This window comes from Coloeus monedula, assembly GCF_965178545.1.
Source record: "Coloeus monedula genome assembly, chromosome: Z".
NCBI classification, from domain to species: domain Eukaryota; kingdom Metazoa; phylum Chordata; class Aves; order Passeriformes; family Corvidae; genus Coloeus; species Coloeus monedula.
The window spans coordinates 8,899,139-8,925,347 of NC_138822.1; the positions used below are offsets into that span (position 1 = coordinate 8,899,139).

At 38.8% G+C, this 26,209-nt stretch overlaps 1 protein-coding gene across 1 annotated transcript in view; it reads left to right on the forward strand.

The window, feature by feature from the left end:
• The window catches only part of SVEP1 (sushi, von Willebrand factor type A, EGF and pentraxin domain containing 1), a gene marked incomplete at its 5' end in the record, with an annotated part of 121,788 nt that overhangs the window by 55,030 nt on the left and 40,549 nt on the right, over positions 1-26,209 (forward strand). The window contains 21 exons of the mRNA XM_082301334.1: positions 513-620; positions 852-983; positions 2,236-2,430; positions 3,605-3,726; positions 5,287-5,395; positions 7,299-7,487; positions 7,815-8,048; positions 8,567-8,728; positions 9,454-9,615; positions 10,460-10,621; positions 11,176-11,270; positions 12,410-12,506; positions 13,115-13,228; positions 14,114-14,227; positions 15,108-15,309; positions 16,341-16,498; positions 17,653-17,854; positions 18,496-18,671; positions 19,907-20,031; positions 23,399-23,522; positions 24,052-24,222. Coding sequence (XP_082157460.1) covers positions 513-620; positions 852-983; positions 2,236-2,430; positions 3,605-3,726; positions 5,287-5,395; positions 7,299-7,487; positions 7,815-8,048; positions 8,567-8,728; positions 9,454-9,615; positions 10,460-10,621; positions 11,176-11,270; positions 12,410-12,506; positions 13,115-13,228; positions 14,114-14,227; positions 15,108-15,309; positions 16,341-16,498; positions 17,653-17,854; positions 18,496-18,671; positions 19,907-20,031; positions 23,399-23,522; positions 24,052-24,222 — 3,153 coding nt within the window. The remainder of the gene's footprint in view (positions 1-512; positions 621-851; positions 984-2,235; positions 2,431-3,604; positions 3,727-5,286; positions 5,396-7,298; positions 7,488-7,814; positions 8,049-8,566; positions 8,729-9,453; positions 9,616-10,459; positions 10,622-11,175; positions 11,271-12,409; positions 12,507-13,114; positions 13,229-14,113; positions 14,228-15,107; positions 15,310-16,340; positions 16,499-17,652; positions 17,855-18,495; positions 18,672-19,906; positions 20,032-23,398; positions 23,523-24,051; positions 24,223-26,209) is intronic.

Here is a 26,209-nt window from a genome sequence, read left to right on the forward strand (position 1 = left end):
CTGGGTCACAGTTTGCATACGTGCAGTCACTGCTTGCAGTGTTCAGTTTGGGGTGTATTTTGTTCTGCCATTCTTTCTGACTGTTAAGATTTCTCCCCAGACTGGTTTATTAAGTGCTTTATTGCATTGTCACTTCTTGCTTTCATCATAAATCTCTATTTAATTCTTGAAAGACTCCAACAAAGTTTCCAAAGTTCACACACGTTACTGATGCAAATCACTATTAAAGTATTTCTGTAGGACAGTTGTGTTATCCAGGAGTCCTGCAGGTAGTCCAAGGTTTGCTCTGTAGAAAGCAAACACTGCAGAAGGCATGAGTTCAGCAGAATAATTACTTTTGTCCATTCACTCAGCATCTTCCAATTGCTGCAACTTCCAAGTATTCACCTTTGTTGTATGTTCCAATACGAGCTTAAAGCTGCTGTTTACTTGACTTCTTTTGGTGGTAGATGCCATTTGAGTGTGGCAGTAGTTCTGTAAGGTAATGTCATACCATCTTTCAAATTCTGCAGATGCAGAACCTCCTGTAGTTGACAGATGCAGATCTCCACCACCCATACAAGCAGTGGAAAATGATTACCCAGCGACATGGGAAGAACCAGAATTTTCAGACAATTCAGGTGAGATAGTGGACCCCAAAACATGCAGGAGATGCTGGAAGGCTAGAGAACTCCACCCATTCGCTCTTAATCCCTTGGAGTGAGATTTTTTGCAGTTCCTTTTGCTTATTTATTTTTAAGAATACATAATTTTGAAGATTTGCTGCCATTTCCTTTTCCATTTGTCAGGGCTGGCTATAAGCAAGACTGTTTTGCTTCCCGATGCCTTAGATTGTCTTTTAACTCTTCTAGGTGGTCCACTGACTGTCACTAGGAGTCATGCACCCGGAGATCGCTTTCCCAAGGGAGAGACAACAGTCCAGTACACAGCTGTGGATCCTTCTGGCAATAACAGGACATGTGAGATCCACATTGTCCTCAAAGGTCTGTTGTCTTCATCTTCTGGGCAAGACCATATGGCATTGTTTTAATTGAATATCATAAAGGATGCAAGATTGCTCCAGCCCTCCCTTTAGTTATTCCCTTTTTATATTGGAGTAACTTGAAGGCAATCAAAATATTCATTAGTACTGTCTAAGACTGATACAGCGCAGCGGTGAATTTGGTTCTATGGATTCAAATTAGGTATAAAAGCATTGAAATTAAGATTCATTAAGCAGTAAAACATAAAAGTGGGTCTTTTGGTTTTTTGCAGTGACAGATACCATGTGAAATGTATTAATAGGTGTTACTTAAATCTTACTTCAAATCTGTAGTTAAAAGGAAAACTTTCTGCTAATTTTTCTGTAATTACATGCAAATATTACAGAAGATAATAAAACACTCTAGATTTTGGAATATACCTGTCCCTATAGGCATACTAGTGCATTTTGTTTATTGCATAGACATCTCTTCCCCCCAGTTCGCTTTTCCTTAAAAATCCAAACAATAATTTGGCACATAAAATATTAAGAATAAAAAATCTACTCTGTACCTGCTTTTTACTTTTTATGTAGTACTTGGACATCTGTATAAAAATATCTGTTAGTCAAGAGAGAATTTAAAATCATGCAGACTGGAATTTTGGTTATAGCTTTCAGGAAAGGTAAGTTGCAAATGGATGTGCTAGTCTCTTATTTCCTCTAAATCTTAGCAAGGACCAGCCAGTGCTTAGAACTGGCATTGTATCAAGGTCTATACCACCTCAGACTTCTTGGGGTTCAGTGTTTGTGACTAACATTTACAGATGTTCGCAACCTCCTTCACAGTCAGCCTGAAAAATGAATTGTAACTGAGGTTATGAGGTTACCCTGAGTTGTTGTGATGGTGCAGAATGGATAATGTTTAGTTAGAATTCAAGATGTAACATAGATTACTAGATTTCTTTGTGTAAAGTTCATGTGAAAACTTAGATTGAGGTTTTATATTATTTTAGTAAACAGTTTTTCATATATGATTTTTTTTTTAAAGTCTTTGTGTTTCTGGTTTTCCAACTGCAATGGCAGAATTTGAGAATTATTTAGCAGTAGCCTGATCCTGACTTTATGGAAGTAGGAAATAATACTTCCACAAACTTCAACAGAGGCAAGATCAAGTCACTACTGGGTACTTTTGGAAATCCCATCAGTGCCATTTTCATGCAGGATCACTTATTTCATGGCATTAATCATTATATAAATCTTTGCGTTTTTCCTAGGTTCTCCCTGTGAAGTTTCCTTTGAGCCTGTGAATGGTGATTTTATATGCACATCAGATGAAGCAGGAGTTAATTGCACATTGCACTGTGCAGAGGGTTACAGCTTTTCAGAAGGATCAAGTGAAAACTACTATTGTGCATATGAAGATGGTCTCTGGAAGCCACCTTATTCTCCAGAGTGGCCTAGCTGCTCTTGTGAGTCTTACTGGTACTAAGATGAATCTGCAACTCATGAAACACTATATTTAATGAGAAAGCAAATGAAAATGTTTTAGAAATTCTGACTTCTATTTATTTATAACAAATATTCTCTGTCCTCTGCCTCTGAATTTTTACAAATATTGTGAAATGATGCTTGGAAGTCTGTAAATGTGTTATTTGAGAAGCTGTCTAAACCACAAAAATAGCTGTGAATTTGAATCCCAGGAATCACAAAATAGCAAAGATGGCAAAGTTAACAGTTTAATTGAAACAGGTTTTTAACAAGCACTGGAAGTGTCTTTTTAATAGGAATACAACAGTATTGGCAACTTACTGATTGAAATGCATAGTGTGTGCTGTATTTACATGTCTAATTACCATCAGATTAGAAGAATTTCTGTGTTTTCTCTGAGATGGACACATTCAAAACTTCAGTGGTGGAATATTCCACCTTTGGTGACATTTTTTATAATATATGTATTAGAACTACATTTGAAGCCAGTCTTAGTACCAGTTAAATAGATAAAGATTTTGACTTGCCTCATCACCAGAGTTATCCTCAGCTGCTGGTACCTGCCAGCTGATATTAGCAGAGTTATGATGTTCCAGAGTCACAGTCTCAATATTGTCTGGGCAGTGGATCTGAGGCGCTTCAATATCTAGTTTTGCATCCACTTCCATTGGAGTCAATTTCTTGGTTTCAGCATGAAAAGATCAGTGTTTCAGCTATGAACAAATGAGAGTTATGTTTCAGAGATACCAATTCAAAATCCAGAACTTGGATATGTTGGAATTTTGCTTAATTTCTGATGAGAACTTTTTATATTTAGTCTAGCAACATTAGTAATAAGACTTTTATATTTATTGCTTTCCTCTCAGTAAAAAGTTAGCATGAACTTTAGTTGACAGCTCACAGCTTTCTTCCAATAAGAAAATGCTGAAGTAGAAAAATGACTTAGTTTTTAATGTCTTTTAAAATTTCCAGTTAATGTTATGCCTGCCAAGGGGTCATATCATTGGCTGAGATAACAGCAATCCATTTAAATTGCTGATTTAAAGACTGTGCTTCTTGCCTCCTTGTGTTCCAGTTTTAGCCTGAATTATCTTCATTTTAGCTATGAAACTCTTGCGCTGATCAGTAAAAATTTATTTCTCCAACGTTTTTCAGTAAATCGTTTTGCAAACCATGGATTCAAATCCTTTGAAATGCTCTACAAAGCAACACGATGTGATGACAACAATCTTCTAAACAGCTTTACTGATGCATTCCAGAGTGCTCTTGGTAAAATGGTAGGTTAGTAAATACTCCTTCCCTTTACATATTTCTTGAAAAATATTGTTACTTTTTCCAGTTAGCTAACTTTGTACAAGAAAATTGACAGCAGAAGCCCATAAGCTAATTCTGTGTTTTTTCAGAAGGTGACAAGTTATTTTTAAAAATAAAGATGATTCACTGGCTTTTTAATGTAGTTCAGTTTAGTCTTCAATGTGGAGTCCTATGCGGCAGAATTTATGCAAGTGTCCAAGTAGTTTAGGGAGCTGCAGCTCGTAGATTTTCAGTAGGCTTCCAAGGAGAACCTGTGTAGTTTTGAAAACCCCAGTCAATTGTCCCCTCAGTGCTATTTTTGAAAGTTGGGTGTGATCATAAAATAAATGTATTTTATATAGTATGTGTATAATATATAACCAAATAGTATGATGAACATGCATATGTACCAATAGATACATTCCAAATTTGGTGTGTACGTCCAGGCACTTAAATCCAGTAGCAATGATCTGCTCAGGTTTCATGAGTTTCATGAGTCCCTTGCCCTGATTCAGGTTTTTTCTTTCCAGTAGAGAAATCTTGACTGGTTTTATTTCTGTTTCTTTCCTTGGTACCACCAGTGCTTGAGCTGTTATTTTGGCAAGTAAAAGAAAATAAGGAAAAAAAGGATAGTGACCTTTCCAACCAATTACACCAAAATGCAACAGTCTGGGAAAACATTCAAAAAGGCTGTTTTGAATATGCCTATTCCTATTCCCAAGAGTTTGAATCTCTACCAGAGATGCAAAAAGTGGGAATGAATGGGCAGGAGCATCTTTCCAATGAAAGTTGATATAGAAAAAAAAAAAAAACATTTCAAAACATTGCCTAGGGCCCAACTTGCTTGAAACCTTTCTGTAAAAAGCAAGAAATACATATTTTATCAAAAATCATGCATTCATCTATTCTTAGGTAATCAATCTCCACTGTTTTTATGGAGGGTAAAAAATAAACAATATCAGAAAGGCTTCTGTTGAGTTTGCTGTTGTGTGATTTCTGTCATGTGATTTCTGTCCTCCTGAGATTTTTTCCCTCCCCTCTGAGATCTTTTGGTGCATAAGTCTCTTTCCGTGGGTAGGGAGAGGTGGGTATGAAGAAGAAAGGTTTGAAAGTTAGAAAAAAATGACAGCATTTTTGTAAACCTCACAGAATTACAGGTAATATAGCTGGAAAGAAAACAAGTGCTTTATAAATATGAGCTATTCAGCAGGGAGAAGAAAGCCTGAATATATTTCTGTGTTCTGGGATTTCACATGCAGGAGTGATTAATTGTAAGACTAATGAATTGACATCTTCTCTTACAAAAAGGTCTTCTATAACAAAGAGATTGTACTCCTGCAAGTTGCTTTCTTATTTCTGAGTTGTATCAGTAAAACATACCTCTTTTAGCAGACCTTGCCCAGGTTATAAGAGACATGAAATGGTAAATCTAGTGTCGCTGGCAGAACCAGTGCTTTACATTGTAATTAGAAGTTTTTATAAGCCAGGAGAGAGGGCTTTATGTGGTTTTATGTTTTTAATGTTATTCTTCTTTATGTTGAAAGGTCCCATCATTCTGTAATGATGTCGATGATATTGACTGCAGACTGGAAGATCAGACACAGAAACACTGCTTGGAATATAATTATGATTATGAAAATGGATTTGCCATTGGTAATTATTGATTCCATAGGTTCTTAGCCACCCAGGTTTAAAGCAGTGAGATTCTTGCCACAATGTCTTTAGTGAGATTTTTTTATTTTAAATGACTGTGGCACTCATAAGATAATAAGCAATTACATAATAGGTTTTATAAAAATATTGTGGAGCTGTTTGATGTCTGGTATCCGTGCTTCTTCCTGTATAATGTGGAGGAAGAATTTCCTGAGATGCCTTATAGTGGGGAGGGAAGAAAAGCACAGACACACACAGTCCTAGAAAGGTGCTTGGTTAGCCTAGAAAAAAGTAGCTTCCTAATCACATACAGTTGAAAACCAAAATACTGAAAAGCTACAAGAATTAGATTTGGAGATTGTTAAAAAGATGAGGAGCATCTGTGATGCTGGTTCAGATCTGCCCAGAATCCTCACTGTGTAAAGCTATATGCACTTACATTGGCCCATTTGCTGTGAAAATACTTCCTGCATGCAAGGGCAGATTTTGCACCATGACTGTAGCTATATCAGAGTGAAATCCGTAACCATCCTAGTGGTTGTTCCCACTTTGGTTTATGCCAAAGTAAGTAAGTTTTCATTTTCAGTCCAGTTTTGAACAGCTTGGTGTCTGTGTTGTGCTGCTGTTGTTCTTGGCCTTTCTGAGTCCCTTAGGAGTGCTGAGAGAAGAAGAGCTGAAATGGATACCTTACATTACCTGTCTTAGCAGGAGGCATTTTGGCAGATCCACATCAGAATCTGTCATAGGACTGTGTCTCTCTTACAGCTTTATAGTGGAGGTACTTGGTAGAACTTCCTGCTTATGCTCACGTTTTAGAATGCTTCACTCTGAGAGCATTTGTTTGTGTTCAGACATGCAGCAGGTCTGGATGTACTGTCTGCAGTTGTCATCAGCATAAGGATGAATGCTGATGACAGCTGGAACTAATCTGTAAAGGCATGTGGAAAAAACAGTGTTACAGACATGGAATGTGGGGTCCTATTCTCATCTGGTTCATGTCAACTTCTTACCAGAATAACCTTGTTGCTGTTTTTCAGGAGTTTCTCATGATTTTACACTGCAGAAGCAGGAGATGAGAACTCTCCTCCAGGCATAAGAGACAAAAGTTTAGAAAATTAGTTGTAGAATGCTCACATGATATTAAACTGTGGGGTTAACTTGTCCTAGTTGCCACTGTAAATAAAGCATAATCTTGGTGATGCTAACAGATGATTGGCAGATATTTCTTCTATCTTCATGTTTTCTAAAAAATAATCTAGATCAATGTAATAGACCACATCCCTCTAGATTTAGTAACCATGAGAAGTAGATTGTGTACAGAAGCAATGCTGATTGAAATCATGTTAGAGTGGCGAAGGACATTAGACAGGGGCTGAATTTGACTCCCTGTGTGTAACAAGAAATGCCTATCTAGGGTAATACACACATGAGGTGATGCCTTTTCTGAGAGGCCAGACAATGTTAGAACTGTTCTAACAAGGAGTTGTGAGAAGACGCAATGGAAGCGTGGCATAGGCTGTGCTGTCTGTAAGTAAGCAAGAAGTGGAATAAAGGGCAATATGGAATTGTTTAGGATGTTGCTGGCAGGTGAAGGTGCAGGTGTGGGTTCATGCAGGACAGAGGAAGGGAAAGAATTGCAACATTTTAACTTTTATAACTAGTTCTTTAAAGCTTTGGCTAATTTCACATGACTCAGGTCATCTAGGATATCACTTAGGAGTAAGACTTTTCATTGGCAAAAATGCAGGTACAGTAGCCACTTATACAGAGTCAAAGTCAATACACATCATCTGGAGCTTCAAACAGACCCCATTCTGTTGGAGTTGCATTTCAGAAATAAGTACAGGTACTTATTTTCCACATGATGTTGCTTTTCTTTTTGTTCTTTCTTAATGTCTCACAGGCCCTGCTGGCTGGGGAACAGCAAACAACCTGGATTATTCCTATGGTGATTTTGTTGATGCAGTACAAGGAGAAGACTTATCCAAGCATCTCTCTGCCTCTGTAAAAGCAGCACCTGCTCGGGTCAAAAGGCATAAGCTGAATGTTCCAATGACTGACCAAAAAATCAAGTTAATATTTAACATCACAGGTGAGACAAGTCAAAACATGGAACTTCTCTGCTTCCTCCTTTTTAAAAATTGTATTTCTAAGATGGTCAGTAAAAACTTCTCCAGCTCACAGAAGCCTGGTGAAGATGCAGATGGCCATTCTCTGGACACAGCTGTAGCGCCATTTCATCACAGACTTTTTCTTTGAGGGAAAGATCATAGCCTTCATGGAGGGCTTTGTGCACATGGCCTCTTTTCCACTTTCCACTGACAAGCTTGAGTGTTGCACTCTTGATAAATTCCAGAGTACACTGGAAGTGCTGACTGCAAAATCTCTGTGTTTTTTGTGTTTGCTGTTTGTATTCCAGCTAGCGTGCCACTGCCTGATGAAAGAAATGATACACTGGAACTGGAAAACCAGAGACGGCTCCTTAAAACTCTGGAAATGATCACAAACAGGCTGAATAGAACTCTCAATAAGGAGCCTATGTATTCTTTTCAGTTTGCATCTGAGCTCATTGTAGCTGACACCAACTCACTGGAGACTGAGAAGGCCTTTCTTTTCTGCAGGCCTGGTTCTGTGCTGAGAGGGAGAATGTGTGGTAAGCTGGACGACTTGTTTCTTATGTGTATTTAAAATCCTTTTGCAAAACAAGGTTTTAGAGGAGTTCTGCAGAGGGTTATGATTTTACACAGCCCAGTGCTTGTGGTCTCCCATAACAATAAATTGCAAAAAATGCTTTGCACAGTTTGACTTCCAGAGGATGTTTATGTTCCTAACCAAGGCCTGTGGAAAAGGGATGTTTTGTACCCAGGATTCTACTCCCGGGGGAAGACAGGCAAATCCATGCTTGGTCATACAGAGAAAACAGTGTTTGGTATGCAGTCTTTTAACTCTGTTAGTCCTGTGAGTGATGTGCAGCTAAGATAGGGAATTGGATTCCATTTCCTGTGCATAGTTAAATCTTCACAGTGTTCCAGAGAGATACCCTATCTGCTGAGGAATAGAATCACATTTCATAAAAAACAGCATTTGACTAAATGGGAACTCCAGGGGCAAGACAGGCATGTATGATTTCTCACTCTGAGGGAAACTTATGTTTCCAACATTATGTTATAGTCAACTGCCCTTTGGGTACCTATTACTCTCTGGAGCATCTTACCTGTGAAAGCTGCTGGACTGGATCCTATCAAGATGAGGAAGGGCAGCTGGAATGCAAAAGTTGTCCATCTGGTAGCTATACTGAGTATCTACACTCTAGAAGCATCTCCGAGTGCAAAGGTGAGAACTTTTGTCTTACTCAGGCAGCCACTTCTGAATTCTTGGTGACGTCCTTTTGGACCCCATGATGGAAATACTGGAATGAAGCTAGCCTGTGAAATGAGGAGTGCTCCTAATTGCACCTTAATGCACATGCATAAGGAAATAGCTAAGTTTTCACCAATGCTCTGGCATGCAGGATGCCTGGGCAGAGGTTTTAAGAAGAGTTAGCCTTTAACGTTTTGTTTAATTTCAGTCTTTCATTTCTGTATTTCATTTCTGAGATTGCATGCCCATTTTTTAGAGAAAAATACACTTAATACCACTGTCATCCTTGCCAGCCCCTCTCCATCCTAGCCTACAGTGCTGAGGCATTGAACAGCCCAGAACCACTGTGTGTTTGTAACTTCTTCTGGAAAGGAAAGAGCTAGTTTGATTTAATTTTTATTGTCTTTATTACTATTAGTTTTGTTGATGAAAATGAGTCACTGCATTGCAGTAAATCATCTGTGAAGCTGATTGGAAGAGAATTTACTGGTTAATAATTCACAATTGCACTATCAGTACCTTACCACAACTGGCTTTTTTTTTGCCCTTTGTAGCCATGAAGTCCTTCAGAGTAGAGTATGCTCCAGAAACAAAACTCCTTGTGATGTGTATTGTAATTTCAACATTATTTTCAGAGATCAGGAGCCATGTTTCCTGTTGGACATTGCTTAATCTTTCTGAGCTCTTTTGCCTTATAGCTCAATGCAAGCAGGGAACATATTCACCTAATGGTCTTGAGACGTGTGAAACATGTCCACTTGGAACATATCAGCCATCATTTGGATCCAGGAATTGCATCTCTTGTCCAGAAAATACATCAACAGTAAAAAGAGGTGCCGTGGATGTCTCAGCTTGTGGAGGTTTGTAACAAAAGGGGTGATGAATTTTTTTTAACTAAATATTAAAAATGTCTAAATTGTTGTTTAAACATCAGTGAATATAATCCAGTTCATCTGCCTTAGACTGTATTCTTCTTCTGGTTAAGTGTAGACCAAACAACATTTCCTAGCGAAGTGATTGGTCATTTCCTGCTACCAATTGCCCTCCTCCTGATTTTCAAGATGGATTCTTATATAAGGAGGAATAAAATGAGACATGTGATGGGTACCTAAATGAAAATAAAACCTTTTTCCTCACATAAGAGAAAGGAAATTGTCACTATTATCTCTCCCTCATTTTCTGTGCAAAAATTCTGAATTTTAACACAGTTTTCTCTGTAATTTGTTCCAAGAAATTCTCTTCAACTGTCTTTGACAATCTTTGCCAGAAGAATTCCCAGGGAAATAGTCTGTAAGGATACATGGTGCAAAAAAGCCTTGTCTTTGTCCTTACTCCTTCTTAAAGGAGAAAAAAAATCTAACAACAACCAAAACAAACGAAGTAAAAAAACCAACCAAACAAAAAACATGTGAGCGATGCAAGGGAAGTTCCATTTAAAAGCTGCCCCCAGAGCAGCAAAAGTCATAAAATGAAATACTTTCCGGATATTTCCATAATCCTTTGAGAACAACATGGCACCTCACAGAAGATTTTAAATTGACATTTCCTAGAGTTGTGAATTCCTGGCAGATTTCATCCTGTTACTTTTAAGCCTAAGAAGAGACTATGAGAGGAGAACAGAAAGCAATAAAAAAGAGGTGGAGGGTGGTAAGGTGGTTGTGCAGGAGATCAGATTGCTCAAAAAAGGTCTTTTTGCTTTTGCAGTACCATGTCGTGCAGGCGAGTTCTCTCGTACAGGTTTGACACCTTGCTACCCTTGTCCCAGAGACTACTATCAACCAGATCCGGGAAAGTCCTACTGCTTGTCTTGTCCCTTTTATGGAACAACAACTGTTATTGGTGCCAGATCCATCACAGATTGTTCAAGTAAGCCAAACTTTCTCTGCTGGATAAAGCGAATAAAGGGACCATCTAAAGGGTAGCCAGAAGTAGTCTTAATAGAAAACATCCCACTTACTTTCTGGACAAATGCAGGCCTTTGATTTCAACCAGTGAAGTTCTCAGCTGGTTCTGCCTACTGGTGTAGCCTCTGTTTTTAAGAGTGACTCAATACCAAGGCTCAATAAACACAATATACATATGCAGTGTGTGTGTACACTGTTTCTGTATATTATATGCATATGCTATAGAGAGAAACATATATAAATACACACTAATATGTATATGCATGCATGTATCTGTATATAAAAACATAGAAAATATTTTTATATGTACACACACATACATGTTTTAGAAATGTATGTCCTTACAAATACGTATTTGTGTAATGGGAACTGTAAAATTTGCTTTTTATTCCCACAAATACACTTTTTTCAGTGTATCTCTATATGCATTACTAACATGCAGTTATAATGCCCCCATGGAATAGGGACCTTACTACACAGTGTTATTAACAGTGTTTTCATATCTTTACTGTTTAGGTTTTGGCTCTACTTTTTCAGCAGCTGAGGAGAGTATAATGATGGTACCAGCCTTCCCAGAAAATATCAGCAAGCGGTACAAAGTCAGCAGTCAGGTAAAGACAAGTGTTATTTTCCAGTGTTATCTCAGATGAAATAAAAAGCACTTCATGCAGCAGTAAACAAGTAAGACCTTTTTAAATGTAATTCTTTTCCTGACTTTATTTCCTGAAGAGATGAAAACAATGGTTAAGAGGGGAGCACTCAAACTTTGTCATAGAAGGACTTTCATTGAACAGACAAAGTGGCATCAGCTGTCGACAATCTTAAATTCCAGTCTTGAAGCCTACACCTGATGTATGAAATAATTATTACACTTGTAGAAGAACAGTAAACAACAGGAAGAGTTTCAGACAATTTAGAAAAAGTAGATTGACTGTATTCAGTCATCTGAGGTCTTCCATATGCTGAATTCCAGAAAATGCAACCAGACGTCTAAGTCTCAGATGTAAAATCTTGAGTTTACATATTGTAGCACAGATACACTTGAGAGGAGGCAAGCAGAACTCCCTTCTGTTGTGAGTACCCCCTCTGAAATAACAGGCAAGTTCTCGTGTGAAACTCGTCTAGTGACAATGTTTCTTGGAGATGCCTCCTTACCCCCACCCTCTCACCCCCAGTCTGTAACTCTAGATGAGACTGAATCAGAATGGAATCTTGATTGAATTGGAATTTGGCATATTGTGTAAACAGGAGCAAGGTTGACTCATGACAAATTTGGCCTGAACCATTGTATAACGCAGGGATAGGTGACAAACTGATCTTCTATGGTTTTAATTGACCATTTGCTCCAGGGCTTTGATGAATTCTGGTTTGCAAAAGTGTAGAAATAATGCCACATCAGCTCACCTGATGGCCAGTAGCAGGAAGTGATTAGCTGATGTAGAAGGATGCAAAGTGGAGAACTTGCATATTATATATAGCTTAATATAAACTGTGAATCATAGCTCAGACAGTTTTCAGGAAATTTTGCTAAGTAAAAGGTAATTTTAAAATAATATTTCAGATTTGTGGTATTTTTCAGTAGGAAAAAACCACAAATGGTTACCGTGCTGGGAAGACAGAGGAGGACCTAGAAGCTAATGCTGGTGACTTTTTTATCCCATCTTTCCAAAATTACTATCAATTATACAATTTAAAACTAGAGTACTGTGTGCCAGCTTTGCTGTAATTGTATCATATGTGCCTTTGGCAGGTCTTCCACGAGTGTTTTCTGGAACCATGCCACAATAATGGGACATGCAAGCAATTGGGAAGTGGATATATTTGCATATGCCCCCTTGGATATACAGGTAAAAAACTTGGAAGCAGGTGGAGTAGCTAGTATTTCTTGATGCCCTTAAAATGAGGAAGTATAAAGGAGTAAAGCATTTCAGTATAGCCTAACTAATTGGAATATTCATCACATATTTAGAATATATAAGAATGTAGATGCTTCCTCATATCCTTGCTGTATTATGTTGTGTTTTGCAGAAAAGCTTTTGAAAAGGATTTCTTTTAATGGAGTTCATGGATGTGAAAATCCTATCAACTTGGCAATATTTATGATTAACAAAAGCTAGAAATTTGAAGTCTTGACAGCTAATTCCACCTGTACTGAGCCTGTATTCCTCTTCAGTGTTAGCTTCCTAGTGGCTTCAAAGCAAAGAGATGTCTTACAATTCAGCTGTTTTCAAGAAGTTACTTTTGATAGGTATTGCCACTCTCTGAAACTGCTCTGTTGCCCAGTGTGCATCACACCTTTCTAACAACATTTGTCTCAGGTCTGTGTTAAAGCACAATCTAATGAGATGATAATAAACCTTAATCAATCATGTTTTCCTATATTAGGTAGTATATCATCCATGTTTCTGAACAATTTTAAGTTTTCCTATTCTCAGTCCTTTATTTTGCATTCTAGGCTTGAAATGTGAAACACAAGTTGATGAGTGTAAATCATCTCCTTGCCAAAACAATGGAATATGCAAAGATGGCATTGGGACCTTTGTGTGCCACTGTCAACCAGGCTATTCAGGTAATTTGTTTCACTTCATAGCTTTGCTTTAGACAGGCATCATTTCTGTGCCAAGTAAATAACACAAAGCACAAGTGCTGTGTAATTCCATATCCACAGAATTATAACAGGAAAACAATATGATCTACAGTTTAGAGTAAGGTTCTAGTATATGTGAATAGGTTTTGAAATAAAATGATGAGCCTCTGAGGACAGGATGGGGGAGTGTGTGTTTGTGTCTGTGTGTGTTCATGTATCCTTCTCTTTTGTGACATTTCTGGTCTGAAAAATGGAATAACGTTTAGGGAATTAGTAAATACTAACAGGGAAAGTACTTGTGAGACTGGCTGCCCAACTAGACACAGCATTTATGCAGTTGCTTTTCTGCAGCCTTGTGAATAAGTGAGTGGGCTTTTGCTTATATTTTTTCTCAGTGTTTTGAACTGTCACCTGCATGCACATTGAAGGTATTGAAATCTGCAGGGAAATTAACACACTTGAATACTTGTCCAAAACAGCACCTGATTTCTAAATATTGAAGTAAACTATTGAGGAGATAATTTTGTGTAATCAAAAAAAATCTTTGTGTTTTCCATTAGAAATGGTCTCCCTCATTGTTTGTGTTTATGACTATACATTTATCAACAGCAGCATTAGCTGGATGGGTTTTTAAACATTATGAAGACACACAATGGACTTTGTATCTTGATCCCAGCATCCAAATAACACAGATGATCTCTGTAACTGTTGCAGTAGAGTAGACAATCACGTAATTTTATCACCTGCTCTCGGTTACCTTTCATCCTGCTTGCAGTATGATGTTGTTCTGTTTTCCACATCAAGTCACTGCAGCATACAGTCTGTGACCATGCCTTGATCATGCCTTGTAATCCTTGCTGTTTGAAGGTCTCTTGTGCGAGGAAGACATAAATGAATGTAGCTCCAGTCCGTGTTTGAATGGAGCCCACTGTGTTGATGGCAAGAATGGTTACCGCTGCACATGCACAAAAGGGTTCACAGGTACACCTTATTCTCTTTAAGTCAGCCTTTACTCTCTCTGACCAAAAAATGTGTCTTCCTACCCTACCCAAAGTATTTCCATCTCACTGCTATATAGCAATATATATAATATATATTAATATGAATGTAACTTATGGATGTTCCTTAAATCTGTCTAATCTCTCAGACTCTCTGTAGTGCTAATGTGACTTCAGAAGGATTTACTAAGTGCTAGATCTTCAGTTACTAATTTTGCCATGAACTTGCTGCATGATGTTAAGGAACAAATAACAACATTCTCATGGGTTCAAATTGTTACTTTTAATTTTATTTAAAAATAAAAATATTAGAACTGTAGAAAAAATGGTCTATATTAAAACTACTCCCCAATCCCCTACTCTGCATTCATAGGTTTCTGTAACCAATGCACATGTCTGTTGATTATCATGTTGACAAAGAACTCCACCATAAAATCACGTTCAGTTTCACTGCTTGTGACATAGGGCCTCTTTCACATCAGAAATCACAGAATCATGTGTTTCTGGCTTTCACATCTCTCTCTGGAGTTAAGGTTTCAGCCAAATGTCTTTTATAGTAGCTTTTCATTAGTTACTCAGAATAGTTTCTCAGGTGATTTCCTGGTTCACCCCAAATTAGTCATGTTCAAATTCTTCAGTTTGCTACATGTTATTTCTGTAACTGTTAAGATGGTTCCCATAATTCTTCTGTGTCCACTTAACCCTTGTTAGTGGAGTTAATCCCAAACCTGAATGGCTACTCTTATGTTTGCTTTTTCTCAGAAGATCAGCCGCATCCTTTAAAAAATGGAGATGTGTTAATAATCTCCATTCTTGGGTTAATTCAATCCAGAACTGTTACTTTGTTCTTTTTTTTTTCTCAGGTGATCACTGTGAAAGGGAAATGAATGAATGCCTTTCAAACCCATGTCTTAATAGGGCTATTTGTGAAGATCGAGTTGGAAGTTTCTCCTGCAAGTGTCTCCCAGGTTTTACTGGTGTCTTGTGTGAAAGAAACATTGATGAGTGTCTCAGCAGGCCTTGTAGGAATGGAGCTACATGCAGAGATGGTATCAACAGCTTCAGGTGAAAAACAGATCATTAATGTAGTATAATTTGGAAAGTCAGACATATTCTGGTGCCTCAGCCTTCTTAGATTTCTTTAGCAAGCGTTTTGGCAGCCTGATCCAAAATAAGTGGTCCCTTTATGAACTGTAAAGGAGATTTTAAAAGACAAGAAAATATATCCTAGTGTCTTGACTCTTAAAAAATTCCAAGGAAAACAGCAAAGAAAATGTGCAGAGTTTGAAATGTAAGTGTGGTAGGACTGCATGGTTTTATTATTGTCTTCCAAAAGATGTCCATTTTCCCAAACTTCAGGCGCTTGTCTTGCTTTCCACTGTAATAATACATGATGACCAGTTATGTACCTGGTAATACTACATTTCTATAGCTCAGAAAGACAGGGATAGCTGCACATAGTGAGACTATAGAGGTTAAAATGCAAACCCCAGTGGAAACTTTGAGCTACTTAATTTTATGCTTTAGGGTATCTGAATTCAGATCAGAAGCTACAAATGCCACTAGAAGTGTCATATCCTAGGTCACTGTATAGGTAGATGGGCCAGCTGTTAATGTCTGCATTTAGTTAGTCTTTCCCTGCCCAAAGCCCCAGCAGTTTTGATCCCTTTCAAGCACCTTGGTTTTCCAAGTATCAGAGGTTTTTGGTGTCTCTGTACTGGCTTGGTTTTCCCTAAATATAAATGTGTCTGTCTGCGAAGTTGAATACCTCTCATCTTTAATTCTGTGTACCTCGGAGATATGTTTTGCTCATGGAAGTGCAATGATTATGTCTCCCAGTTTCATATGAAGAAATGCAGGCTGTTCAAATACTGTACTGCATTGTATTGTCTAGAAGTGATTTTACGCAGCTAATAGAATACAAGCGTGCTTAAGAGGAATGACCAAAACAAAACTCCATTAATTCTGTAGTATATCTTCTGTTGATTTTTTTTAGTGTTATTATATACCATTCTCATTGGCAGATCTTGCCTCATAGCCAGAATTCTTTGTTATAATAGCTGTCGCCTCTGAAGTGTGCTTCTCTACCTCCATAGGTGTCTCTGTGTGACAGGGTACACAGGACTGAACTGTGAAGTGAACATCAATGACTGTGACTCCAGTCCCTGCTTAAACCAAGCCACCTGTGTGGATGCCTTGAACTCGTACGTTTGTAAATGTCCCCCTGGCTTTACAGGCAGCAGGTGTGAAACAGGTACACAGGACTAAGTCTCAGAAAAAGGTGCCTTGACTAAGTCTCTGCGCAAGATTTGAACTGGCTGGGCTGCTTTCATACAGCTTCCCCAGAAAGTAGCTAGGGTGGTGGGACTGTGATAGAATGAGTGAAGTCTGTGTGGCTGCAGCATTAATAATTGCAGAAAAGTAACAGCGTGTGTCTGTGTCATTTCTCTTTTCTAAGGCATGGTTCTATCTTTTTAATACCCAGTAGGTCTATTGAATTTAATTTGTAGTTGTTGTGTGTGTCTGAGTTAAGCAGCTCTTTCTGTTTCTTCTATTTTGTATAGGGCTTTGCATCACAGGGTTCGAGATTAGTATGTGGTAATCTCAGCTTCAGAAGTCCTAAAGGCATCAGGTTCCCTACAGGCAAAAGGGTATCAAGTTTGCTATAGCCAGGTGGCAAGAGTCACAGGAAGACTTCCTGTGGGACACTGAAGACATCTGAACCACAAGGCTCAAATCTATTTGTCTTTCAGAACCTCTCCCTAAATATTATAAAGTCTTATACTAGTAGCTGGTGACTCTTTAAACAGAAGCCATGTTGATTTCACAGAGACAGTAGAAGACATACAGGACATTTACCCCTGCCATCCTATGTCAGAGTTTAACACCCACCTTTCAGGAGAGCTCCACTTGATAACATAACATGTAGCATCCTTGTAAAGCATGTCACTGTGCATTGAACAGCAGCACAGAAGTGCTGTCCCATACCAATGCAGTGTATTGCAGTAAGTCCAGAACAGGAAAAATCTTGGGTTGTTTTGGGGTTTTTCTTCAAAGCTTGATTAAATGGAACCAGCTGATTATACCTCTTTAGGTTGCTGGATGGTAGATGCTAGATGGATATTTCACTTCAGTGATAGAGGACTGAGAAGAAAGGTTCATGTTCATTATTAGATAATCAGCTTCTTTTCCAGTTATTTGTCTTCAAATGCTGTATTCTAGCCTTGGAAAGCTCTGTATGCTGGCTGATGTTAGACTGCCAAATGTTCTTTCTACCTCTATTCAATTTAAAATGAATATTTTTTGTAGAAGGGCTTCATTCCACTTTATTGCATTTGCTTAGATCTCATTTGATTCTTTTTCTGTTTGTGTGAATAGTGTTCTGAAAATTCTTTGTCTTTGTTGCAGAACAGTCCTCTGGTTTCAATCTTGATTTTGAAGTCTCTGGTATCTATGGATACGTCATGCTTGATGGTGTTTTACCATCTCTTGGTGGCATCACCTGCACATTCTGGATGAAATCTACTGACACCACAAACTATGGGACTCCCATTTCTTATGCAGTGGAGAATGGAAGTGATAATGCATTTCTTCTGACTGATTACAATGGGTAAATCACAGTTCTGCTTTTCTATAGCTTACAAATGTCTTGGATTGATAAAGGAAGTGTAGAACAGAAGTCTAAGTTTTGCCTACTTTGGGGTAGAAAAATCTGCATCCAAACTCCCTTGACAGAGTTGTATCTTTGTTTTGCTTTTCTCCTTGCTTTGTTTCCATCACTTTTTGCTCTGTAGAAGAGTAATGGCAAGAGAGCAGTGAATTTAGAAGACAATTTTTGTGGACTACATTCACGTCTTATCTAAATGGCTTGTTGAGACAATAAGTGGATTAAATGGAGCTCAGCACTCAGAGTACTTCTAGCATGATTCTAAAAGCAGAGTATGACTTGTAGTGTGACTCCAAACTCAACGGGAAAGTTTAAGAATTCACTACGTAGCCATGACTTGAGCCTTTATATTTTGTTACAAAAACCTGTTACTTATTTCACTATGCTTTGCATATGATAACCAATTTCCAAGTCATCTGGCAGAGAGATACCATCTATGATGACCTTTCAAGAGAGGTTTCTCATATGATACAGTCACAGTTACCTTGTTAGTCAAATAACATCTATTTGAGTCATGGGGGACAGACCACGCTTATAAAGTTGCTGCATGCAGCTGAGTATGCCTGTGTCTTCCTTCCATGCAGCTGGGTTCTTTATGTGAATGGGAAAGAGAAGATAACAGACTGTCCTTCAGTGAATGATGGAAACTGGCATCACATTGCGGTCACATGGACATGCACGGATGGGGCATGGAAGGTGTACATCGATGGAAAACTGTCCGATGGAGGCAGTGGGCTCTCTGTTGGATCAAAGATCCCTGGTATGCTTCATTCGTTTTATACCACGTCTGTTGCCTTCATTCTGTTTTTATTGCAGAATATGCAAGAAAGTGTTTATTTAGGTGTTTTTAGTAGATGTTCACATTTTCAGCATTTATGAAAAGCTCATGTTTGCTGTTCTTTTTTGTGAGGACAGTTCCCCTCACTCGGCATCACTGAGGACAAAATGCACAATTCTGGGATAAATTAGTAGGTAACTTCTTTTATGGACAATGCAGTTTAGTCCACAAAGGAACCTGTGCAGACCAAGTTCTGGAATGGCTTTGTGAGAACAAGTTTCTCACTCAACAAAATTAAGTTTATCTGGCATTTTCCTTACATATGTGTGTTCAGAGTTGATTAGCCTAGCCTTCTCCTGCTCTTCTCAGTCACCTATTTAAAGTTATCTTTGTATTTTTTTCCTAACAAGGTGGGGTTTGCTCTTTCATTTTTTTCCTGTGATCAGTCATCTATAGAGTCATATCAGAGGACAGGAAAAGAACTATCCTCAGCATTGAAGAGCTAGAAAAAGCCTGGTGTTATGTGGCTGCAAAGAGAGTCTGTTTTGATACTGTTTGCATACTGCTATCCAAATTTACATGGAGCTTCAAAAGACTATTTTATTAAAATAAAAAATTAAATACTGAAACATTTTAGTCCATGTGCCTTATGCTTCCTCCTGTCTTTCACAATTACCTTGGAGTTCTCTCCAAAGATAAGACCTCAGGAAGTGTACTGCCACCATTACTTTCTGACCTTGTCCACATACCCTATGATGAACAAAATGCATGTTCACGTGTTACTGGTCAAGGAGAGGAAATTTAACTTGTGCGCCATGTCTCAGAGCACTGACTACCCTCAGTGTGCTTCAGAGGGTATGGAATCACATTTGACCTGTATGACTTTGTAAGCTTTTGTTTAAAGCAGGAAATGTAAGTTAGTACTGTAAAATATGCCCCACCTGCTCAAAACTGCATTTTACATTGCAGCCATAGGTGATTTCTGCTCCTACATGTATTTGACAGTCACTTCCAAATTGTTATGTTGACCTACCTCAGCCTAGCATAAGGCTTCCCAGAGGTTTTGCTGAGAGAGTGTGTTGAAGGTGCATGGTCTTCACTGCAAAACCCTAGTAACACAGGGTACAAAAAGCTTTGTTTTGCTTAGTTTTTAATCTTCTTATGGGATCCCTGCTGTAAGGCTTTGTTTCCCACCCCTCTTCAAATTCTGAGTTTAGGTGGTGGTGCACTCGTGCTGGGTCAAGAGCAAGATCAAAAAGGAGAAGGATTCAACCCAGCTGAATCTTTTGTGGGCTCCATCAGCCAGCTCAACATTTGGGACCATGTACTTTCTCCACAGCAGGTAAATCCTTACTGCAGTGTTCAAGCAGAGGCCTCTGAGCATAGGAAGAACATTTGAGAAGGCATTCCAAGTTAGCATATTGGGTAGACCTCTACTCCCTCAGAAGTCAGTGGGGACTAGATGGAGTTCTGACTTAGGGTAATAAGCTCAATGTAGTAAGTAAAGTCGCTTTAAGCAAAACTAAGTCTGGTAAAATCAACACTGAGTCACGTTCTATTTCGATTGAGCCTTTCTGTAGTATGTGGCTTCAAAACAGAAAGAAAGTCATGCATGAAAGTTAACAGTACTGCTAGAAGAGAGAAAAATCCAATGAAACAAGCTAAGCACTTGTTTTACAGACCACATACAGTTTCCTTATTCTGCTGTATGAAGGCACTGTTCAAACTTCAGAGGGGAAACTTCAGAATTTCTGTCAATGCATTAGACACTGAAAATTCTGGTCTATGTAGTCTCAGGAAAAGTCTGAAAGGGCAGGATAACTGAATATTGAGTTAAATCTAATCAGGTACAAAAAATAAAGGCTTGGCAGCACTAAACTTCCACTGAGTTAAAAATTAATAAAGATTTAAAGACATCTTCAAGGACAGTGATCCCTCAGCTTTTCTGGGACACAAGCATCAGTGCTCAGTTATCCTCTGATTGGAATTTGTTTCTCTATACCTAGTTGGGACCTCCTTCTTCCATCTATGACTACTGGTTGTGTCTCCCACCGTGGGCTGCTGTAGAAGCCTGACTCTATGTAATTTATAATCTCCCCATACACACTGGAGGCTGCTGTGAGGTGTGCCCATAGCTGCTTCTGCTCTAGGCTGAACCAGCCTCTCCTCCCAGAGCAAATGTTCCATCCCATCCCTGAACTTGCTCCAACTTGTAAATGTCTTTCTTGTCGTGAGGAGGAGCCCAAAAAGGAATGCAGTACTCCAGATGTGATCTAATAAGCACTGAGAAGGAATAATTCCTTCCTTCGTTCTCTGATGGTAACCCTGTTCACACAGCCAAGGATGCTGTTGGTCCTCACTCTTTGCACAGTGCACAGCTGGCCAGTACTCAGCTCACTGCCTGCCAGAGTCCCAAAGTCCTTTTCCACAGAGCTGCTCCTGCTCTTGGCTTTCCCCAGACTATATTGTTCAGAAGGTTTTTCCTTCCCATTTTTACTTGTTGAATTTAGTGAGGTCTGGGTTGGCCCTTTACTCCAGCCTGTCAAGGTCCCTACAGACACAACTCTGTCCTTGAGCACACTGACTAGTGATATTATCACCAACTTGATTTTATCTGCAAACCTGATGACAGTGCTCCATCACCACTTTCTGCTCATTTGCATTTCAATACTGAAGGTCAGAAGTGTTAAATTTTTGATAACACTTGAACAGCAAAGACAAATGTTTAAAGTTAGAGGCATTTCTTTGGGGAAGAGTCTTTGGATTACAAGATTCTGCTCTCCTGATTTTTCTTAAAGTTGTACCACTAATTGGTGGTCTGTAGCTGTTTGTTATCCATGATCCAAATAAGAAATAATAACATGAACAGAAAAAACAGTAAAGCAGAATCCTTGCTTCCAGCATCCAGACGTCTCCTCTGTTTCTCCTTTTTTTACTACTTTGCCTCTCTTCGAGGTTTAAAACTACCCAACCATCTGCTACTATTCTTGGCTTTTAGGGTCACCAACTGTTGCATTGCCAAGTCAGATCTTCAAGTCTTTGTTCACTAGCAGTTTTGAAGCTGATAAGCATACATGTGATTTTTACAGGTCACACTGGTGAAGAGTTTTAAGTGCGATTTTCTTTAGCTTTCTCAGTAGTTTCCCCTTTAATGACAGATCTGATTGAATTCCCACTTGGTTCAGGATGCAATAGAATTCGGACAGGGAAGAAAATCCTGCCATTCATTTATAGTATTCATATTACTCATCTGAAAAGACAGATGTGACACCAGACAGGAAGCTAAGCCAAGTAAGCTTCCTATAAAATTTTTACCTCTTTCATTTCAGAGCTTGGAATAGTAAATTGCAATTGTAATCTGTTATCATTAGGTGTGTTCTGGCCAGCTGGAACTATTCATTAAGTCTTACCTTCCTATTCTCAGCCATAAAGGAAAGCAGGGTGACAGAATATGTTGCCTAGTGAATAAAGGAGGGTGGAATCTAGTCTTTAAGATTTTTCATTGCATGTTTTAGTTGCTTATTCACTTGCACATTAATTTTATCTAGGTAAACCAGCACTCTGGTTGTTTTGTTGAATTGACAGCAACAGAAATATGAGTAGTGTATAGGGAACTGTGAGGTCCTTTCTGTCCCTCCCATTCTCCATCATATGGCTTGAAAGGGCTGATTCTCAAACTTGTATTTCTGACACTGGAAATTTTTTCATGCAGATTCCTTGCAACTTGTTTGCAGCCTTTGGCCTAAGCAGTTTCCATTGGAACACACAGCTGAAAAGAGAACTTTGAAATGGCCTCAGAATAAACAGAGAACACTGGTTTCTTCTCCAGCTATACTGACTCTAGAAGAGTCCAATCTGCCTCACGGAGTTCAGAGTAGGGACAATATGAGAACAAATCACTCCAAAGTTCATTACGTACCTTTCTTTCTCACTAGGATAGACACTGTAGAACATTATTCTTGGTAGCTGATTGCATCCACTGGAAACTTGACAGAAGCCAATCACCCATATGAGAAAACTTTTCCATCAGAGACATATGACCAGATCTGTTGATCTAATAGTGTGTTTCTTTCTTCCCTCCTGTACTTAGTTGGCCTGTATAGTTCCTGTTTCTATACTTGGTTAGTTATGTCCCTATCCCTCTTTGGTTGGGCCTTGCCTGCAGTATTTTAGAGAGTCTAGTTAATTCAGTTCACAAAACTTGTGTTCTGGAAACAACTAATTGCCTTATGAAGCTGCTCCTTTTTGTGTTTCTGTCCCTTAAATCTGATGCAGTGCTAGCAGTTTTCAGAATGCAGATCTTGAACATTAAGTCCCTTTCGGCTCCTATTTGACATTTTCTGCAAATAGATGAGTGTTCTCTTCAGGTTGCATCCTCATTACTGTATTTTTATGAGATGTAGATGCATTTTGCTTTTACACTAACAAATGCAGTTGGGTCTCAAGAGCTGTCTTCAATACTGTGTTTGTATGTCAAGTAGTCCTTCAGGTAGTGACTCAGCACAAACTGTCCATAGCTAGATGGCTTATAAGAACAGAATAATAAGTACTTCAGCCAGGAACCTCTTGTGCTAGAAAGGATGAACATTACTTGCTCAAGTATCTGTTCTAGTGTTGCATGCACGTATGAAGGGAATATCTTTTTTCTTTAATATTCTTTTCCTACACTGTCCTTAAACATCACCTAACCAACTGTTTTAAATCCATAGGTAGAATCTCTGGCTACATCCTGTCCAGAAGAACTGCAAAAAGGAAATGTACTAGCCTGGCCAGATTTCCTGCCAGGAGTTGTTGGAAGAGTGAAGATAGATTACAAGAGTATATTTTGTGCTGGTTAGAATTTTACTTCCTAGAACCCATTTTTTCTTGAACAATACTATAAAATTCTTTTATGGGGGTCAACTATGCTAGCTTGCAGCCTTTGTCCTACTAACATTGAGTAAATTATTCTGATAAGTTGACAGTTAGAACATGCCATCCCTCATTCCTCAAATTCCAGGGGTTTGTAACAAAAGTTCATTGTAATCTCTGACAAAGATTTATTGCTTCCTGAATTGAGATGGGAAAAGAGTGAAGATGGTATTGGATCAGAAAAAAATTTTCCTGCCTTTTATTCTAAGAATAATTGTATGATATTAAAATACTTGCTACCTCCTTGCTTCTTTTCCTGCAGATTCCTTTTCTGATTTTATATGTTGATGATTCTCAAAACCCTTTGGACCCAAGTGGGATGTAGCATGCATAACATTTCCCAAAGCTTTTTCCTGGATAAACTTATACAGGATCAAACAATCACATAACCAATTTATTCATTTTAGCACGTAGCTGTATCTCTTACTGTGTGCATGTATTTTGTTCACAGATTGCCCATCTTTGCAAGGATCCATACCACATCTGCGGGCCTCTTCTGCTGATTTAAAGCCAGGGTCAAAAGTGAGCCTTTCCTGTGACCCAGGATTCCAGATAGTAGGAAACTCTGTTCAGCACTGCCTTAACCTGGGACAGTGGACACGGCCTTTTCCCCGCTGTGAAAGTGAGTTGTCTCAATGGGCTGGCAGGATTAGGAAGCCCTAGCGTTTATTTTGCTCCTATCACTATTCATGGCCTGTTTATTTCTGCAGCTATCATGCACTTGAATCTATCCATGTTACAGCATATATGTGTATGCTTAAAACTATGCTCATGTTTTGCTGAGCAGAAACTATATCATGATCAGGTTCTTACATGTTTCTCAGTCAGTTTCTAACACCCATGGGAGAAATTAGTCCATTTGAATCAGCTATCAGGTACATTCCTCCTCAGTGGCATTAGGAGTGTGGAAGATACACAGGAAATGCTAGAATATCTCTGTGATTTTTAAATGTCACTGAGAATGGCTGGTTTGAAGTAGAAACCTTGACTTCAGTAAGTTAAGAACTAATTTCTTTAAAGGCAGCAGATATTTCTGTTAGAACTTGGCAGTGCTCCAAGATTTACAGGATTTCTTCAAAGAAACTGAGCTGTATGCATTCAAGCTGCCAAGTTTCTTTTGATTATATGATTCCTGCTCCTGCCTTTTTCTTTCCTTTGGTCCTCCTCTGTTGTGACTGCAGTTGCTTGTGTTGGTGGTGATTACATTTTCCATTTCAGTATAATAGTAAATTGGATCCAGAAGTAGATATTGCATAATCCTAGAATTTATATGTAATTTGGAGAAAATCATCAAATTTGTTAAAAATGCCTTTAAAATAATGTGATTTTAATGCCTTCCTCTTTATTCAGTTGTTTATAGCACAAGTCCACAGTCTCATCTTCTGTTTAAAGAATAGCATGCCTGTGAGGATTTACCCAAAAGCAAGTCCTGCTGGGCAGAAGGAAAGTTCACTGACAGAGACAGCTTTGCACTTTTTTGGTGTGTGATCAGTGACAAACCACCAGAATCCTGACAGTGTTTCTGATTTCTCTGTATTGGGCCAAGCAGTTTTACTAACTGAGCACAGAACTCAGAACAGGGCTGACCTGCCACAAACAGGCTGAGGGAATGAAGGCCAGACTCACCCACTGGCCTTTACTTTAAAGGTACCTGTTCCACGAGTGTCTGATGAGTGAAAGTTGTTTGAAGATATCTATTTCCTGCATAAAAAACTGCAGGTTTATACTAGTGGTGTAGGCCTGAAAAAGTACTGATTGAATCAGGCTCAGTGGAATCAGTGTCTTCACCCACCAGGATCTTTTCCACTTGCTGGTGCTAAATATCCCCAAACCCACAGATGCCTGAGAGCCTGTCTTTGTTACAGGCTCTGCAGCTCTATTCCTCCACAGCAAGCACTTGGCTTCCATTACTATAGGCTTTAAATACTTGTTGTGTGATCTCTGCACACAGCTAGGGAACAAGGACTTCCTATAAGCTGTGTAGCTACAAAGATGAGCTGTGCAGCTGTTGGAATAAGTTCACGCCTTTTTGATTGAGATAAAGAAGCACACAAGCACCTCTGCTAGAATAAATAGAAACCTCTGGAAGACAGGTACAGGGATGCTTTCTGCTGGCATAACTGGGATCAGACAGGCTTATTTATTATTGTCAATCTAAGAGATGCCCAGGGTTCTGTGTGAGGTCAGTTCCAATCTCTGCATCATTCATGCACTTCCTGATCTCAGGCCAGTACCATAACTCTTAGCAGTGTCTGTTAGCTACTTTTGCAATGTTTGAACACAGTAACACTGAGCTTGCTTTTCAGCAAAGGGAAATAACAACAACATCAAGCAAGACAAACTCAGTTTTCCTTTTTCTTTGTAACTCACCAAGGATCATTTCTTATCAGAAGTGTTCTGTGACTGAAGGGCATCTACTCAGATCTCAGCCACAGATGTCTCCTCCAAAGCTAGCAAAATTTTCTTAGCAGGAGCTGGAGAGTCCTGCTAAGTCTCTTATTAACAAATGCCCACAAAACAAGACCCTCCACTAGACCTGGAATTGAGTAGCTGCTTCAGGAAAGGACTGGGCCCTATTGCTAATGGGATTGTACAGCTGCAGAGGCAAA